General features: G+C 36.4%; 1 protein-coding gene across 3 annotated transcripts in view; it reads left to right on the top strand.

Moving 5' to 3' along the window:
- Rev1 (Rev1 DNA directed polymerase) overlaps window positions 1-17,818 on the top strand; it is a 293,568-nt gene that overhangs the window by 47,549 nt on the left and 228,201 nt on the right. For all 3 annotated transcript variants that reach the window (XM_090391456.1, XM_090391459.1, XM_090391458.1), the window contains one exon: window positions 1,326-1,494. In XM_090391456.1, coding sequence (XP_090247582.1) covers window positions 1,326-1,494 — 169 coding nt within the window. The remainder of the gene's footprint in view (window positions 1-1,325; window positions 1,495-17,818) is intronic.

The following is a 17,818-nucleotide window of genomic DNA, read 5'->3' as shown; positions in this document are numbered from 1 at the left end:
GGAGTTAAGAAGATGAATATCATTATTAAGCTGGAGCTGCAAAAAAAGAAACAATTGCAGAGCGAATTGAAGGAGACAGGTGACCAGCATTGACATGAATAGTGCAAATCACAGATGAGAAGGGCAACCAGTGTAGTAAGCTGACTGTGAAAGAAAATTAGCAATACAAGCTAAAGATCATCCCAAACAGTAAATAATATTTTTTACTTTCACAAGATGCCTATGAAGAATGTTTCATTCATAATTAATAGTATAATGCAGCATTTCCCAAACTATGTTCTGCAGAACACCAGTGTTTCGCAAAAAGTGAATAAGTGTTCCTGGAAAAATTATCAAAATTAATATGAGCCTGGAATGGTTTTAAATGCTGCGATAAGTTCAAACATGTTTGAAAATCAGGCACTCCTCACTTTGCATGGATTGTGCTTTAAGGCCAGCGCTCGCTGGCCTTGACTCAGCCGCCCATGATTGTTGACACCTCCTAGCACAAGTGAAGTATGAAGGTATCTATTCTAGGAAATGTGCGGTCACAAGCAAGGCCAATGCGATGTGCTGTGGCCTGACACAACTGTAGTGTGTGCTGTCGTATTTTTGCAGTGCAATACAGCCTATTGCTGCAACAGTGTGTGCTTAGCTTTGCATTGAATACGAGACTAATGATACTTGACTCTAACCAAGATGTTCCATTAAAATTTCAGGATTTGTGAAGTGTTCCTTTGTAGGAAAAGTTTGAGAAAACCTGGTATAATGGTTGATATTGAACAAAAAATTGAGCTCTGAAAAAAGGGAGCGTATTGCCTTGCACTTTAAGCTTTGCCACTATAAAAAGTGGAGCATATTTGGAATGTGCAGATTATCACTGTACATAAAATATGTCTCATCATCTTATTGTGTTGTTTTTCCTTTGACTTTTTAGAAACTTAATTAATGTTCTGATAGGGCAGTCCTATCTGCATAATTTACTATGCCTATCTGTTGTATATTTTCTGCTCAGTTTTTGTTTTTTTTAGAATGAAAAACCCAGGTTTCAAAAAAAAAGTAAAAAAAAACTCTTGATGACCAGCTAACTTATCTTCAGTTGAAAACCCCTTATAAAGGTTCTTCACATCCTAGTTACATGATTTGAATCCTAGATGTGATTCAAACCAAGATCTTTTCAGCAAAGGACATCATTAATACCAACTATGGATGCTCTTATAAAATACGTATTATTCAGTTAAATATGTAATTATGAATTATGTAGTAATAGTATTGCTGTATTTTTTATTCACAATCATATTAGTAATGTGTTTATAATAAAAAGTGAAATTTCATTAATCTGTTAGAACCCAATGCTGAAGAACTGAAAAGATTAATGTTGCTTCATGGAGGAACATATCATCATTATTATTCACAAGTTCATACGACACATATTATTGCAACTGCACTTGCAAATTCAAAAATAAAGGATGAGAAATGTGAAAAAGTTGTGAAGCCTGATTGGATCATAGACAGGTATGTATGTATGTCATTTCCTTTTTAATTAAATAAAATAGTTGAGTTTGTCGTTATAAAGTTATAAAGTAGTGCAAAGTTATACAGTCATTTCTTATACAGCTTTTTTCCAAAAGTGCATTGTATAGTGAACAGTACTACTGAGAAGCACTAATCTGCTATTCTCATGGAAATTTATTGTAGCAAATAGTATTGTTACCTACATTTCTGTTATTTTGATTTTTTCAATGGCTCCTTATTTGGACCATGACAAACATTAATATTTCATTCTTATACATATAATCAGAAAAACATTAATAATTATGTTTATAACAAACTTCTAATAATCACATGTTAATAGCATTACTATATTTTATTCCCATATTTATTGATTTTCAACTCACCACATACAAGAAAACTCTGGAATTGAATATTTATTTGGGGGAGGGGAAGTGATCTGGGTTAAAAGAAAAATTACATTATTTTTTTTTGTTCTTACTCTTTTGAATCTTGTTCTATCAAGGATTAAATTTTTATAATTGTTTTGCAATGATGCTGTTTGGAAAATTTGGTTTTCTCTTCCTCATTTGAAAGTAACTTCATGGCACTGATTGCCTCACAAGAGTGCATGTGAATGCCTGGAGAATAACCCATATAATTGAGCAAATAAGAAAGATGTTATTTAGCAACTGGAAACACAAATGCTAAAAAATTGAGATGGTTAGATGGAGTAAAGAGTTTTTTTTGTTCATCTTGAAACAGATGAACAAAAAGCATGCTTAAAAGAAAATAATTTGGTTAATAAAAATGCAAGATATTTCATAAATTAAATATCTTGTATTTTATTATTAATGCTTATATATTTATTTATTTTAATGTATAAGTAGGCTGAATACTCTAATGAAATTTATTACTCCTGCCATTTATCGGTATGCTCTGTTCTTCCCTCCCCCCCCCCTTTTTTTAACTTGATAGTTTCAGAACTCTGAATTAAATTACTGTCCGACCACAGATGCGAGAACCCTGGCTAGCACAGTGCCAAGAAGAGTCAGTTCATGTTGAACAGGAGAAAGGAATAAGGCGATGTACAAATTTGTCACCAACATGTGAAAGTGTGTGCTTTATATGTAAAATTTTCCAACTGTTGCAAAAGCAAAATAGTTACTTTAAAAACTAGAATTTTCACAAAAGAAAAGCTAATTTTCCAATGTATAATAATAAACACTCATCCCACAAAATGCATTCATTACCCTATTATCGGAATGGATTCCCCTTCAACCAGTCAAGACAAGTGTTGTGGGATCTTGCATCTGTGGTCTGACAGTAGTTTAATAATTTAATGATTTTTTGTAAATTAACTTCAATTCTAACTAAATAGTGTAATCCATAAATTCTAAATCATTAAACATGACAAGTATATCTGATGATTATTATTATGATATAAATAGTTTTATTAATAATTAATGATAAGACAGACATGGTCATGAAGTCAAAAGTTTCTTATGTCCATTGTCAGTTGCATTTGTTTGATTGGAATGCAGAAGGAAATAACCATGAAAAGGTCTAGAAAATTATCCTCACTCTCTGATATGGGAATAGGAGATTTCCTTCTGGTTATTGTTATTATTATTATTACGGGCAGCTCCAAGGAGTACTTTGACTCATCGAGGGAGGCCCAACATCATGTCAAGAACAACTATTCAACATTCACACAGTATCTATCATATTTCATCTTGAACTCATTTACAGTCATGGCACCCACAACAGACTCTGGCAGCTTATTCCACTCATTTACACTCCAAGTAAAAACCTAGCTCTAACACCCTTGCTAACCACACTCTTACCAAGCTTCCATGGATGGCCCACTAGTCCTCCCACTACCAGTCCTATTCTCAAAAATATCTTCTGAATTAATCTTATAAAAACTCTTCAGTACTTTGAATGTCTCAATCATATCAGCCCTTTTCTGCCTATCAACCAATTTCTGCAGCCCACAGATCTTGAACCTGTTCTCATAAGGTTCATTCCATAGTCCTGCTATTATCTTGGTCACTCGTCTCAGGATCCTCTCCACCTCCTCCCCATCAAGAAGAAACCCTGGCACCCATATCTAGGCACAGTAGTTTAGATGGGGGTCTTATCAAGGCTCAATACAGAGGAACAGTAACCTGTTTGTCTCTGCTCGTTAAATTGTTTTTCAGCAACCAAGTGATTTGATGAGCTGATTTTGCCACTTTTGCAATGTGTCCCCTAAACTTCAACTCCCTATCCACCAACACTCCCAAATTCCTGGCCTCGTCAATCTCCTGGAGTACAGTTCCACCAATGTGATATACTGCTGCTAATCTTTTCACCCCCAAATGCAAAACCTTACATTTTTCCACATTAAATTGACATCCATTCTCCTTAGCCCGGTCCTCCAAACTATCCAAATCATCCTACAAAATTTTGACATCCTGAGCATTCACTATTGCTCTACCCAACTTCGCATCATCCACAAACAGATGCACAGTTCCTTTCAGATCCTTTCCTATATCGCTAATGAACAAATTAAACAGTAGTGGTCCAAGAACAGAACCCTGCGGCACACCACTAGTCACAGGCCATCTTTTGGACTCTACTCTTGAATAAACCACTCTCTGATATCTCTTCATCAACCACCCTCCTATCCATCTCACCAACCCTATATCTATTCTCATATGCTGCAGTTTACTGATTAGAATTCCATGTGTTATCCTATCAAAGGCTTTAGCAAGGTCCAGTAGAATCACTGTAAACCCGTTACCCGTTATCCAGTTCAGCCGTCACTGTGTTATAAAACATGAGCAAGTTACTGAGGCATGATCTACCCTTCACAAAACCATGCTGTCCCCCATACAGTTGACAACAATTCCTGATATGCTGATCAGCCGGTAATTTTCAACAGCAGTCTTGGAACCTCCTTTATGCAGTGGAACTATTTTCCCCTCTTTCCATCCCCGTGGGACTAACCCAGACCCGAGACTCAAATTAAACAAAATGGTCAAAGGCACTGACAAGTCTTTAGCTGCTTCTCGTACGACACGAGCTGGCATATCATCCAATCCTGCAGATTAATTGACATTGAGGTTTTGTAATAGACTATTCACCTCCACCTCATTCACCACAATTCCTGTATAAGCTGTTGGTTCTTCCATTTCTGCAATACCACCACCTGGATGATATACTCTTGCAAAGTGCTCACTCTGTAATTCTAATATATCAAGTGATTTGGTTACCTCCCTGCCATCGGCATTCTTTAAAATCAATCTGCCTTATACATTTTTTCTTTTACTTGCAACATATCAAAAAAACTGTTTGGGATTCTCTTTAGCCTGCATGGCTAAAGTTCTTTCATAATCCACTTTTGCTTTTCTTACCACACTTGTTACCCTTCTGGCCTGGGCTTTATACCGTTCATGTGCCTGCAGGTCACCATTCTCCTTAAATTCCCTCCACAATTGTTTCTTTTTTTGCAGCTCAAGCTTAATGGTGTTATTCATCCATTTAATCCCTACTTGATTTATTATTCGGACTCTAGGTATACAGTCAGCCATTGCCTCCTGCAAACACTTCTTAACCACTTCCCATGCACTATCAACATCCAGCCCTTGCAGTTTTACATGCCATGGCACTGAACCAATCAAACTCCTAAGCTTGTCATACTTACCAAACAGTATATGGTTAGCATAGTAAATCCTTATATTTATCCATTCCAGCCATAAGCAAAACAAACCTGTTATTTTTCAAGTGAGTTTATTACCATAAAGTTCATGCAAGTTTCTCGCACGAACTTTATGATAATGAATTCATACTACAGGGAATGACATCATAATGAGTTCTTGTTCTCCTTATGATTCTACAGTTCAAATCGAGCCTTGGCTTCTTGGATTTGTTGCCCTCAACCCTGTCTGTCCAAAACTTTACTTCTCCAGCTTGAACATTATAGTATGATATTGCTATGTTGACTAATGGTGTCTATCCATCTGTTTTTAGGTTTTCCTTCTGGTTCTTTTACCAATAATTTTACTATTGATTGCCTTCATAAGAATACTCTCATTTTCTATACAAAAAACATGTCCTGTCTACTTCAACTTTTAGAACTTGATTACATGGAATATTATGTGTTCTTTATAAAGTTGATATAACTCATGGCTGTATCTGATTCTCCAGAGACTATTATTATTCACTGGTCCAAATATTTTTCTGAGGATTTTCCTTTCAATAGTTGAAATCAAATTCTCCACTCTTACCATAATAATCCAGAGTTCACATCCATAGATAACAACTGGACAAATTATTGATTTATATAATTTTACTTTAGTCTTCCAATGAATATCTTTTTAACTGAGTACACAACAGATAATAGAAAGCCTGATTACCTCTCTTTATTTAATTCTGCTTCCACCATCTGGTTTGACTGGTCAGTGATAATTACTCCTAAATATTGTTCCGCTTTTTCAATTTAAAGGTTCCCAATTTTCACACTTGTATCTAACTAATTCTGCCTGGTATTAATCATTATTTTGTTTTTTTGTTGATTAATTTTTAATCAGCAAAAAATATGGAGAAATATGGTGCTCATGAGTCAGTGCGACCGTGTCTGGGTGAAATGGCTGCAAGAAGGAACTGATGGTGTTCGAAAGAGGTGTTGTAATAGGATGCCATGCTGCAGGTCCTATCCTATACTGAGATGGAACTGGTGTCAACTGCAACGTGACGGTAGAGTGCTAAGAAAGATAAATATGTAAAAATTACCATTTGCCAGCTAACACATTGAATGCAGAGTTCCAGGCATCAGCTCGAACACAAATCTGCACAAAAACATTCAGAACCGAGGCTCACAACATAGGCATGGGAGAACCACAATATGCAAACCCCACTTACCTGAACCAAGCAACCTGCAGCATAATCTTCAGTGTCCCACTGTATATGCAAAGAGCATATACAGTGGGACATGGAAGCTTGGAAAGCTGTGTTATGGAGCAGTGAATCGTGCTACACCCTCTACTGAGCAGATGGACTAGTGTGATGGATGCCCAGTGAATGTCTCCAGTGCATAACCCCAACTATGAGTTGGCAATGTGATGGTATAATTTTATTTTTCCTGGTTTGGCCTCGGACCTCTGTTTGTGGTGCCACAAACATTGAACTCTGAGAGGTATGTGGATATTCTGGACGATGCAATACTTCCTACTTGGTGGTGTTTCTACAGAGCTGACCACTATTTTTTCAGCAAGACAATGCACTGTGTCATAAGGCTGCTGCTGCTGTAAATACATGGTTTGTGAACATAAATGTCACCACATTTGACTGGCCTCCACAGAGGCCTTATCTCAACTCTTTTGAACATCTGTGGGATGAACTGGAGCATCGTGTGAGGTCAAGGGATTTCTTCCCCACAACAGTCCAAGACCGCATTACATGCCTACAGGAAGAATGGTAAAAAATTCCCATTGATCGCTATTGTGTGCTTGTGGAAAGTATGTCCCCATAGGATTGCTGCAATCATCACAGCGAAAGGGGGGGGGGGAGTCCGAAGAATGGTACAAAATTCCCGTTGATCACTATTGTGCGCTTGTAGAAAGTATGCCCCATAGGATTGCTGCAATCATCACAACGAAAAGGGGGTTCCTACATGTTATTAAGGTGGGTGCTATGGCTGTTGGTTCTTCACACATTGGTGCCCATTGACTTTTTCCCAAGCAGCTTATGTTTTGTCTTCTAGTTTTTTTTACTTCTGGTTTCAGTAACTCTGCAGGAATTTTGTCTATTCCTGGGGATTAGTTGTTTCCATTTCTACATATATCTAGCCCTGGCTTATATTCTCCTTTAATTTGCTTAATTATATAATAAGCTTTTCTACTATTGCCCTTGTTCTTCATTTCCTATTGTACTATGCTTATAATTTTATTAAGAGCTTGTCTTTTTCTTCCTTTGACAGATTTTATCTGCTTGTTGTCTCAGTTCTTTATATTTTCCTTCTTTAATCTTAGTTGGTCTTGTAGTAAATTCTTCATATGCTTTATTTCTTTTTATTACTTCTTTAATCTACATAGCACATTCTTCATCAAACCAATTCCTCCAGGAATTGGTTTGATGAAGAGATTCTGGGATGTTTCCATATCCCAGAATCTCTTCCACAGTATTCAGAATCGATTGTTCTATGTATGTCCACCGTCTTTCTACATCCTGTTCTATATCTATATTTTCTGCCTCTGTTTTCTCTTTCATTTTATTCTGAAATTAGTTCTTCAATAACTTCAATTTCTTTAAGCTTCTGCATGTTAAACTTTAGTGCTCTTTCATGTCTTTCTTGTTTCTTCACTGAGATTCTGATCCTATATTTAAATTTGATCAGATAATAATCTGAATCATAGCAAACTCTTCTATATGATCTTACATCCAAAATACTTGATATTGATCTTTTATCTATAAGCACATGGTCAATTTCATTAAATACTGTGCCATCTGGGGACATCGGCATCTTTTTATGGATTGTCTTTATTTGGAAAGCTTTACTTATAGCAAAATCTATTACTTTCTCTTCATTATCATTAGAATGTGTATGTAGACTGTGTTTTTCAATTGCACCTTTATAAATATCTTCCTGTCCAACCTTGCCATCAAAATTCCCAATAATCATTTTTATGGCTTTAGATGGTGAATCACACTATCTCTCCATTTTGCAGAAAAAATCCTTTTTTTTTTTTCAATATCTTCCCTTTCTTCTTTGATGTGTGAGCATTTGTTATCCATCATCATTAGTTTCCTATTATGTCCCCCAAGCAGAGGCATAGCAAGAGGGGGGGGGGTCTGCCCCTGGCAGCACTTTGAATATTTTTGAACTTTTGCAGTTAATTCTAAAATACAGTCTTGACAATTCAGTTCCAACTAATACTACAGCGAATTCTCCTCACAATTGCTGTAAGTGGTGCTAGTTGTGAGAGGAGGTTTTCTAAATAAAATTGATTAAGAATTACCTACATTAGTATGAAATAGACTTCGACAATGTCATCGATTTTGCTTACAGAAAAGCAAGAAAAATAAAACATTTTAGAATGTTGAAATTAAAGTTTTACTTCAAAAATAAACATAGTGTTTTAATTTATTTCCCTATACATCGTTTTGATTTTTTGTAATATTTTTGATGTGTATTGAGAGGGGCGGAAAATTCAGAGACTGCCCCGGGCAGCAAAAGCTCTAGCTACACCTCTGCCCCCAAGAGGTGTTCAGGTTACTGTGAAAGCATTACATTATTATTAATCTCCTATCTACAATTTTATTCCAAATCAGTCTATTACATAATAAATTTAGTTTAATCCTTTATCCAAGTGTGAGCAAACGAAGTTTGTGCCTGAAAGTATCTTCAGGACTGGGGTAAGGTGGTGCAACACCAGGGAACTTCCCTTAATGCATAACATTAGACATATCTGCAAGGAGATGTGTTTTGTATTATGGGAGATACTGAGATAGGAGTGATAGTATCTTGCTCCACCTTTGCAAGGAGTCGCCCTGGTGTTGCACCACCTTACCCCAGTCCTGAAGATACTTTCAGGCGCAAACTTTGTTTGCTCACACTTGGATAAAGGATTAAACTAAATTTATTATATTCTAACCAAGTGAAAAATAAACTTTCAACAGTCTATTACATGTTAGTGATCACTTTAATGTCTGTTACTGCAATCAATGCTACTCCAAATTCATGTTTCTCTGATTCTTTCCCACCTGAGAAAATTGTACAGTTTCCAAAATTTTTGATTTCTGTTCCATTCTATCTTGTTTCCTGTATAGCCACTAATTTATTGATGGATTTCTGATTTAAGTGCTCCTGTCTTATCTAATGTTTTTTATTCCATGCCCCAAAATTGTAATCCAGTAGTGATTTCTTGAATTGTATCCAGTTTGAAGTTTCTTTTTTCTCTCTAGGATCCTTAACAGGTAGTGATTTTCCAGGAATAGGTTGTCAGCCCATTGCCCAACCAATGAGTCGTTCTAGGTAACTGCTATAATCAAAGTGCATAATAAACTTCTTGTTCATTATGTACTTGCATCTACTGCATATTATAGCATTGATAGAATTTCTCCCACCTAGATATTTCATTTCTGAGATCTCATCAACTAGTAGAGCCCATAGCTCAGTCGGTATAGATGAAGTCCTTTGGTCGGATAGACCAAGGTTTGATTCCTGTCCATGATGTGAGGAACTTTTATCTGTCTCTTTCAACTAAAGGTGAGTTAGCCAGCCTCATATAGAGGGTTTTTTCACCCAAAAAACTCTGGTTTTTCATCTCTCAAGCAAACCAGCAAATGAACACGCACATGGATTTACAGTCATAAAATACATACTTAATCCCTCACTAGGATTGCTCAACTTGTCCTAAGGGATGGTTGAGAAATGGACTTCCCCATATTCCTCAACCATACGAATAATAAATAAATCATCTATGATCAGAAGCCACAAAAATACGTTAGCCCAACCATGTCCATGGTTGGGCTAATAGTATGGAAGATACTTAAACTCTGGATTATTATGAATCAGAGTAAATTACAGAAAACTCTTTTTAAACAAAGCTATGATACATCATTATAATTTTAAATTCCTCAATCAAAAGCACTTAACTTACTGTTCTTAGGTAGCAGATCAGTAAGGTTTGTTTTGCTGATGCATGGAATGAATAAATTAGAAATTATTATGTCAAAAAGAAAAATCCCTAATAACTTATTGATCCCATTTTGGATATATAGCCTTTTTGTCTTCTTCAGACACCAAATAATGGATTGATCTGCTGAATTAATTTAGTGATTTTTGGGATTTCCACCTGCTAGCCAATGAGATCTCAGTTAGAATTGAAACAACTGCACTGTTGGTTGTAACTCTTAAAGAATGCTATAATAGGAATTATATTGTTTAATTAGAGCCGATGCTTAGAGTAACTCACTGTGAAGTCAGGAATCCATAGCAAAGCAATGTTGTTAGTACCGTATTTCAATTTTTTTTTTAATTTTTTAATTTGCAGCAGTAGTAATCCTTAGACAGGATTTTGCAAAAATTACAGATGGACAGTGATGAACAGCTAGCTTGTACTACTCAGCCTAAGGAGGAGTAATGTGATTAGTGCAGGTAGTGTGAAAAAGTCAGTTTTCCAATTGGACATAGATTTAATGAACAGCAGTAGGTCTGTTTTATTAACAAAATAAAATTATCAACAAAAAGACTAGCTGTAAACATAATCATGACCGCTTGAATATATTGATTTAACTCTTCTGAATTAATATTATTGTGTATGAATGAATTATAGATGCTAGATTTGCTCCTTGTGGGGAGGGGGAGAAAGACTTATTTCTCGCCCTCCCCACCTCTCTCTCTCTCTGTCTGTGTGTGTTTATGTGTGTAAAAAACCTTCCTCTCCTTCATATTTCTCTTACTGTCTGTGATCTTGATCTATAATATTATTGTAGATAGCCTTGTGCCATGGAGAACCACATAAACAGTCTTGGTTGATTCCATCACATTTGATGCCATTTGGACAAGAGAGTTGAGTTGGTCCAGGATTATTGGCACTGTTTTAGTTGAAATGGTACTTACAAGCTAATTAAAATTTAGATTATTAAAGTTTCCACACACAATAAATTTGAAAGATTGTTAATTTAAGGAATGCTATACATACGATGGAGGAGTACCAATCATGGAGCTAATGATTTCATAATACTGTTGAATTATATAATCACAGAAACTTTAATTTTCTTCACTTAATAAAAGTCATCATCATCAAATTCCTGCCATGTACCCTCAAGGGGTATACAGGATATGAGTACTACATGAAAAATTTACATCATTACTGACTTCCTATCTACAATTTTCCTCTAAATCAGTCTGTTGCTTGTCAAGACTCCAATATTATCAGATCTTATATTTCTATCGTATAAGGCACTTACCATATCAATCCACCTATATCTTGGTCTTCCTCTGGGTCGTTTTCCTGCCAACCTGGCAGAGAACACTTGTTTTGCTAATCTTTCCTCGCCCATTCTGTGTAAGTGCCCATACCACCTGAGATTAGCTCGGCTAACACATTCCTGGATGCTGACAATGTCAAGTTCTTTCCTAATATCCTCATTTTTCATATGATATTGCCATTGATGCCATCTGTTCATGCCTATAATTTTTCTCAGGACTATCATATCTGCAGTATGTAGTCTTTGGTCAAGTGTTTTACTTCTGCCCCAGCTTTCAGATCCATAAGGTTTGCTACTCAATATCCAAGGTTTGGTTCCTGTTCTCAAACTGTTTCATTTTTTCTTCAATAATCTTTGTGTATTTTAGTCTACAGTTCACATCTGAGAGATGCTCAACTTTTATTCGCTTTAAAACTTTCTCACATGTTATTCTTTTCAATATGAAATTCAATTTTATCCTGCTCAAGACTGATTAATGATCACTTCCAATTTCAAATCCTCTGTACACTCTGGTGTCCTGCACCACGGAGAAAACATCACAATCAACAATAACATAATCAATGAGACTTTTCTTATTCCTTGCCTCTTCTCTCCATGTGAATTTGTGCACATTTTTATGTTGGAACATGGTGTTAGTAATAACCAATCCATGTCCTGAGCAGAAATCCAACAGATATTTGCCATTATTATTAGCTTTGCTCTTTTCTCCAAATTTTCCCAAAATATTTTTGTATGTCTGACAATCATTTCCTCCTCTGCTATTTAGATCCCCAACAAGGACCAACTTTTCCTTTTTCATTGTGTCAGTTGCTTTTTCTAAAGCCTCAAAAAATTCTTCCACTTCTACCTTAGTAGAACCTTCTGTGGGACCATAGGCACAAATAAGTCTCATTGTCCAGTTCCCCATTCTCATATTTGCCCACATTACTCTACTTGAGACTGCCTGCCATACTATTCAAGAAGGTTAGCCTTGTATTTTGTATTGAATACTATGGCTACTCTTTCTTTTCCTTGATTGTCATTGCCTGAATATAAGATTTTGTATTTATTGCTCAGAAAGATCTCACCAGTTTTTGTCTTTTTTTTTGTTTCAGTTACCCCTATTATGTCGATCTGGTACTTATCTAATTCCTCAGCTAGCTCCATTTCTTTGCCATTCAGGCTTCTTATGTTGATAGTACCGATCTTTAACTCTGGTGATGTTGAGTTGGTGTGTGTTTTCAGATTTGTTCCAGTAGCTGATTTTTCGCTGTTCGTCCTGGCTCCCTGGCGAATTTAACAGGGGCCTTGTTTAACCGGATGATGCCCCAGCCGGTATGAAATTTTGTTGTGTTGTACCATTTTGTATTTCGGTTTAACCAATAAGGATACAATTTGGTCAGCTAAATCCCAAATTGCCAGCCCATCCTCGTTCGTTCAGTATCCATGTAGATACTTGCAGGGTGCATCATGAGAAGGTGAGGATTGGACATTAGGTCAGAAGCCCTGGTCAGTTCTCCGCATTCCTTTAAAGGCTATGTGGAGGTTTTCTCTTAGTTATACAGCTTTCACCCTTAAGCACCCCACTTAAAAAAAAAAAAAGAAGTAAATAATAATATTTTTGGCATAATAACTTTCTCCTGAAAGAAGGTATTAATTAAAAAGTTCTTGAAGCAGGATGGGAAGGAGAGAGAAGGGGAGGAGAAATTTGAAATTTTGTTATGAAGTGGTTAAGACAAATTAGAAAATTACTGCAATACTGAGAAGGGCATTGATCACCAGAGATAGTGGTTCCATGGTATAAGGCTTACTTGATCAGGTCACCAAGGTTTGGAAGGTATGAAAGAACTTTAGAGAGGATGACAAAAATGATTTTAGGACCTGTGAATAGATTGAAAGCATGCAGTTTGTAGAGTTTGCTAGATAAAAGATGCAAAGGTGATATGATTTCAACATTTAAGCTGTTTAGTAGTATTTACTAGGTAGAGAGAGAGAGAGAGAGAATAAGAGAAATTTTTAAAATGGCAGAACAAGGGGAAGGGATAAGGACCAGGGACAAGTCCTGAAATTTTTTTATTTTCCCTTTTTATGAGTGGATTTCATTGTGTGTGTTGTGAATTGGATTTAAGATCCAACATGATAGATATACTGCATATTCCACAGTGAGTTCATGGATTTTATGGAAGTTTGTTGTAAAACCATCTCCTTTGATGAATCTTCAGCTCCAGGAGAAGAATTTTAATGCTAAATTTTATTTAGCATAACATAAAATTAATTAGTTGTTGCAAGAGGACCCTTAAAATATATGTTGGCAAACTGCTTAAGGGTCACAGCTGTATAAGTGAGAAGAGACCTCCACATAGCCTTTAAAGGTATGTGGAGAACTGACCAGAGGTTCTGATCTAATGTCTAGTCCTCACGTTCTCGTGGTGCACCCTGTTGGGTATCTACTTGGATACTGAACAAATGAGGATGGGCTGGCAATTTGGGATTTAGATTCTTATTGGCTTAAACCAAAATACAAAAAGATAGTACAACATGATAAAATTTCATGCCGGCTTGGGCGTTGCACGGTTCAACAAGGTCCCCGTTGTCTTTGCCAGGGAACCAGGACGAACAGCGAAAAGTCAGCTACTGGAAGAAATCTGAAAACACACCCCAACTCAACATCACCAGAGTTAAAGATCAGTACTATCAACATAAGAAGTCTGAATGACAAAGAAATAGAGCTAACTGAGGAATTGGATAAGTATCAGATCGACATAATTTTTTTGGACCTGAATAGCAGAGTAGGAAATGATTGTCAGACATACAAAAATATTTTGGGAAAATTTGGAGAAAAGAGCAAAACTAATAATAATGGCAAATACCTGTTGGGTTTCTGCTCAGGACATGGACTTGTTATTACTAACACCATGTTCCAACATAAAAATGTGCACAAATTCACATGGAGAGAAGAGGCAAGGAATAAGAAAAATCTCATTGACTATGTTATTGTTGATAGTGATGTTTTCTCCCTGGTGTAGACACCAGAATGTACTGAGGATTTGAAATTGGAAGTGATCACTATTTAGTCTTCAGCAGGATAAAATTGAATTTCATATTGAAAAGAATAACATGTAAGAAAATTTTAAAACGAATAAAAGTCGAGCAGCTCTCAGATGTGAACTGTAGACTAAAATACACAAAGATTATTGAAGAAAAAATGAAAGAGTTTGAGAACAGGAACTAAACCTTGGAGATTCAGTGGCAAGCCTTGAAGAAAACCCTGTTTGATTCAGCCAGAGACGCATGTGGTGTGGTGTGGTTGTCTGCAAGGATAGAAAAATCGAACTCCATGGTGGATACAGGAAGTTAAAAGAGGCAGTGAAGGAAAAGAAGAAAGCATATTAAAAGTTTCTGGCAAATAAGTCAGCTTGTGCTCTGAGAGAATACAGAGACAAATGTAAGAAAGCTAAACACTGTGTAAAACTAGCTAAACAAAAGTCATGGGAGGACTTTGGCGAGAACATAGAAAATAAATATCAAGAAGATTGCAACTTATACTGAAGATTGTTGAAGAAGCTTAAAAATGGAGGAATGATGGTATAAAAGGGGTTAGAGATGATAAAGGTAACATGAAAACGGGAGAAAAAGATATCCTTGAAGTTTGGAGTAATTACTTCGAAAAATTGCTAAATGAAACAAGCAGTGATAGCACAGTGGAAAAAAATACTCAACAGGCTGTAATACATGTCTATACTTGAAGTAGAAAAAGCCATCAAAGGCTTGAAATGTGGACAGGCAGCAGGAGTAGATGATATTCGACCAGAAATGCTGGTGATATAAAAGTTTTATAGCGACTGCACTGCATAGTTCAGAAGGCCTGGACAGAGGGACGAATTCCCAATGATTGTAGCAGAGCTCTCATTGTACCCATATATAAAAAGGGATATAAAACTGAATGTGAGAATTATGCAGGCATTTCCCTACTGAGTTTTCTATTAAGATTTATGCAAGTATACTTGAGAAACGATTGAGAAGAATTGTGGAAGAAAAGCTTGGTGAAGAACAATCTGGATTCAAGCCAAATAGAGGCTGTCAGGATCAGATCTTAACTTTACGACAAATAGTTGAGAAATCATGGGAATATAACAAAGATCTGTATTTAAGCTTTGTTGATTTGGAAAAGGCATATGATAAGGTGAAAAGAGAGAAGCTGTTCAATACGCTACAGTTATATGGTGTCAGTGGGACATTATATCAAGCAATACTTAGTCTTTATTTGATTTGTAAGTCAGCATTTAGAATTGAAGGAAGTAAGGAAGATGGTTTAATGTTAAATCTGGTGTGAGAGAAGAATGTACATTAACCCCTCTGTTATTCATTATCTATATGGATCATCAAGATATAAATATCTTGGTTGCTGGCTTAATGAACGGTGGGATCCAGAAATAGATATAAAGACAAGGATTGAAGTTGCACGGCAGTCCTTCATGAAAATGAGAACACTATTCTGCAATAAAGACCTAAACATGGAAGTCAGATGCCGAATGCTGAAATGTTACGTGTGGTCTATTCTGCTCTATGGAGTTGAAACATGGACATTGAAGGCGACAACCATCAAGAAAATCGAAGCCTTTGAGATGTGGCTATACAGAAGAATGCTAAAGATATCATGGACAGAAAAAATTACCAATGAAGATGTCTTAAAATCTATTGGCAAAGCTAAACATCTTGTACAAATAATCAAGAAACGAAAAACATCATATCTTGGACACATCATGAGAAACAGCAAATACCAACTTCTACAAACTATTTTGGTAGGAAGAATTGATGGCAAAGGAACTAGAGGAAGAAAAAGAATATCATGGTTTGACAACATCAAGACGTGGACAGGAAAGAGCAGTGCACAACTGCTCAGATTAGCACAAGAGCGCAGTTTGTTCGCCAAGATGGTCGCTGACCTTCGATAGAAGATAGCACAATAAGAAGAAGATATGGATCACATTATTATGAGGGAAGTGGTATTAAACATGATATCAAAATTGAAGATGTTAATGTCAGCAGCTCTTGACTTTATGTGGACGATGTTATACTTGTAAATAAATCTGCTATAAGTCTGCAAGATTCCCAGTCTAAATTGTATAACTTTTATAATTGATATGGTATGAAGGTCAGCAATAAAAAGACCAAGACAATGAAAACGGAGAATCATTGAAAATGTCAACTGCGTTGTGAACGGAGAACCTGTGGAACAAATAAAACATTTCAGCTACTTAGGCACAATTTTTAGTGAAGATGGTAAATTAAACATGGAAATAGACAACAGAATCAACAAAGCTGGTATGGTAGGAAGTCAATTGAATAAATTTATATGGAATAAGAGAGAAATTAGTCGCACTAAATTAGCTGTATACAAGACAGTGTTCAAACTAGTTTTAACTTATGGATCTGAGAGCTCAGTCAGAAATAAAACACTTGGCTAGAGACTGCAGATATGAGAGTCCTGAGAAAGATTAGGGGGCATGAACAGTGGCATCAATGGCAATATCATATTAAAAACGAGGAAAGAACTCGACATTGTCAGCATCCAGATATATGTTAGCAGAGCTAATCTCAGGTGGTATGGTCACTTAAACAGAATGGGAGAGGAAAGATTAGCAAAACAGGTGTTCTCTGCCAGGTTGGCAGGAAAACGACCTAGAGAAAGACAAAGATATAGGTTGATTGATATGGTTACAAAGTGCCTTTGCGTGACATTAGATATATCCTTGCAGATATGTCTAATGTCATGCATGATGGGAAGGGCCACTATCCAGACTAGTTTCGACCTTTATTGAGGTCTCTTCAGTGGGAGCCAAGCCCAAGTGGAGATACCAGGCAGAAGCATTAGCAAGGTCATCTCTACCTATAGGAGTTGCCAAACGGTGTGCCACCTTTTTAATAAATTACTCTGGATTTAGAGAAAGATGTTGAAAGTTTTTTTTTTCACTTGGTTTGACTATAATAAATTTAGTTTAATCCTTTATCCAAGTGTGAGCAAACAAAGTTTTTCCAACTGAAAGTATCTTCGGGACTGGGGTAAGGTGGTACAACACCGGGAAAATCGTTGCAAAGGTGGAGCATGCTAACATCACTCCTGAGTATCTCCCATAAACTTTCAACATCTTTCTTTAAATCCAGAGTAATTTATTAAAAAGGTGGCACACCGTTTGGCAACTCCTTATAGGTAGAGATGACCTTGCTAATGCTTTTGCCTGGTATCTGCACTTGGGCTTGGCTCCCACTGAAGAGACCTCAATAAAGGTCGAAACTAGTCTGGGTAGTGGCCCTTCCCTTAATGCATAACATTAGATATATCTGCAGGGAGATGTGTTTTGCATTATGGGAGATACTGAGATAGGAG

The sequence above is a fragment of the Typopeltis vanoorti genome, chromosome 4, assembly GCF_054136105.1.
Source record: "Typopeltis vanoorti isolate ZY-2024b chromosome 4, IOZ_Tvanoo_1.0, whole genome shotgun sequence".
Classification (NCBI taxonomy): domain Eukaryota; kingdom Metazoa; phylum Arthropoda; class Arachnida; order Uropygi; family Thelyphonidae; genus Typopeltis; species Typopeltis vanoorti.
Note: the sequence above shows the minus strand (reverse complement) of the source record. Positions and strands in the feature narration are given on the sequence as shown.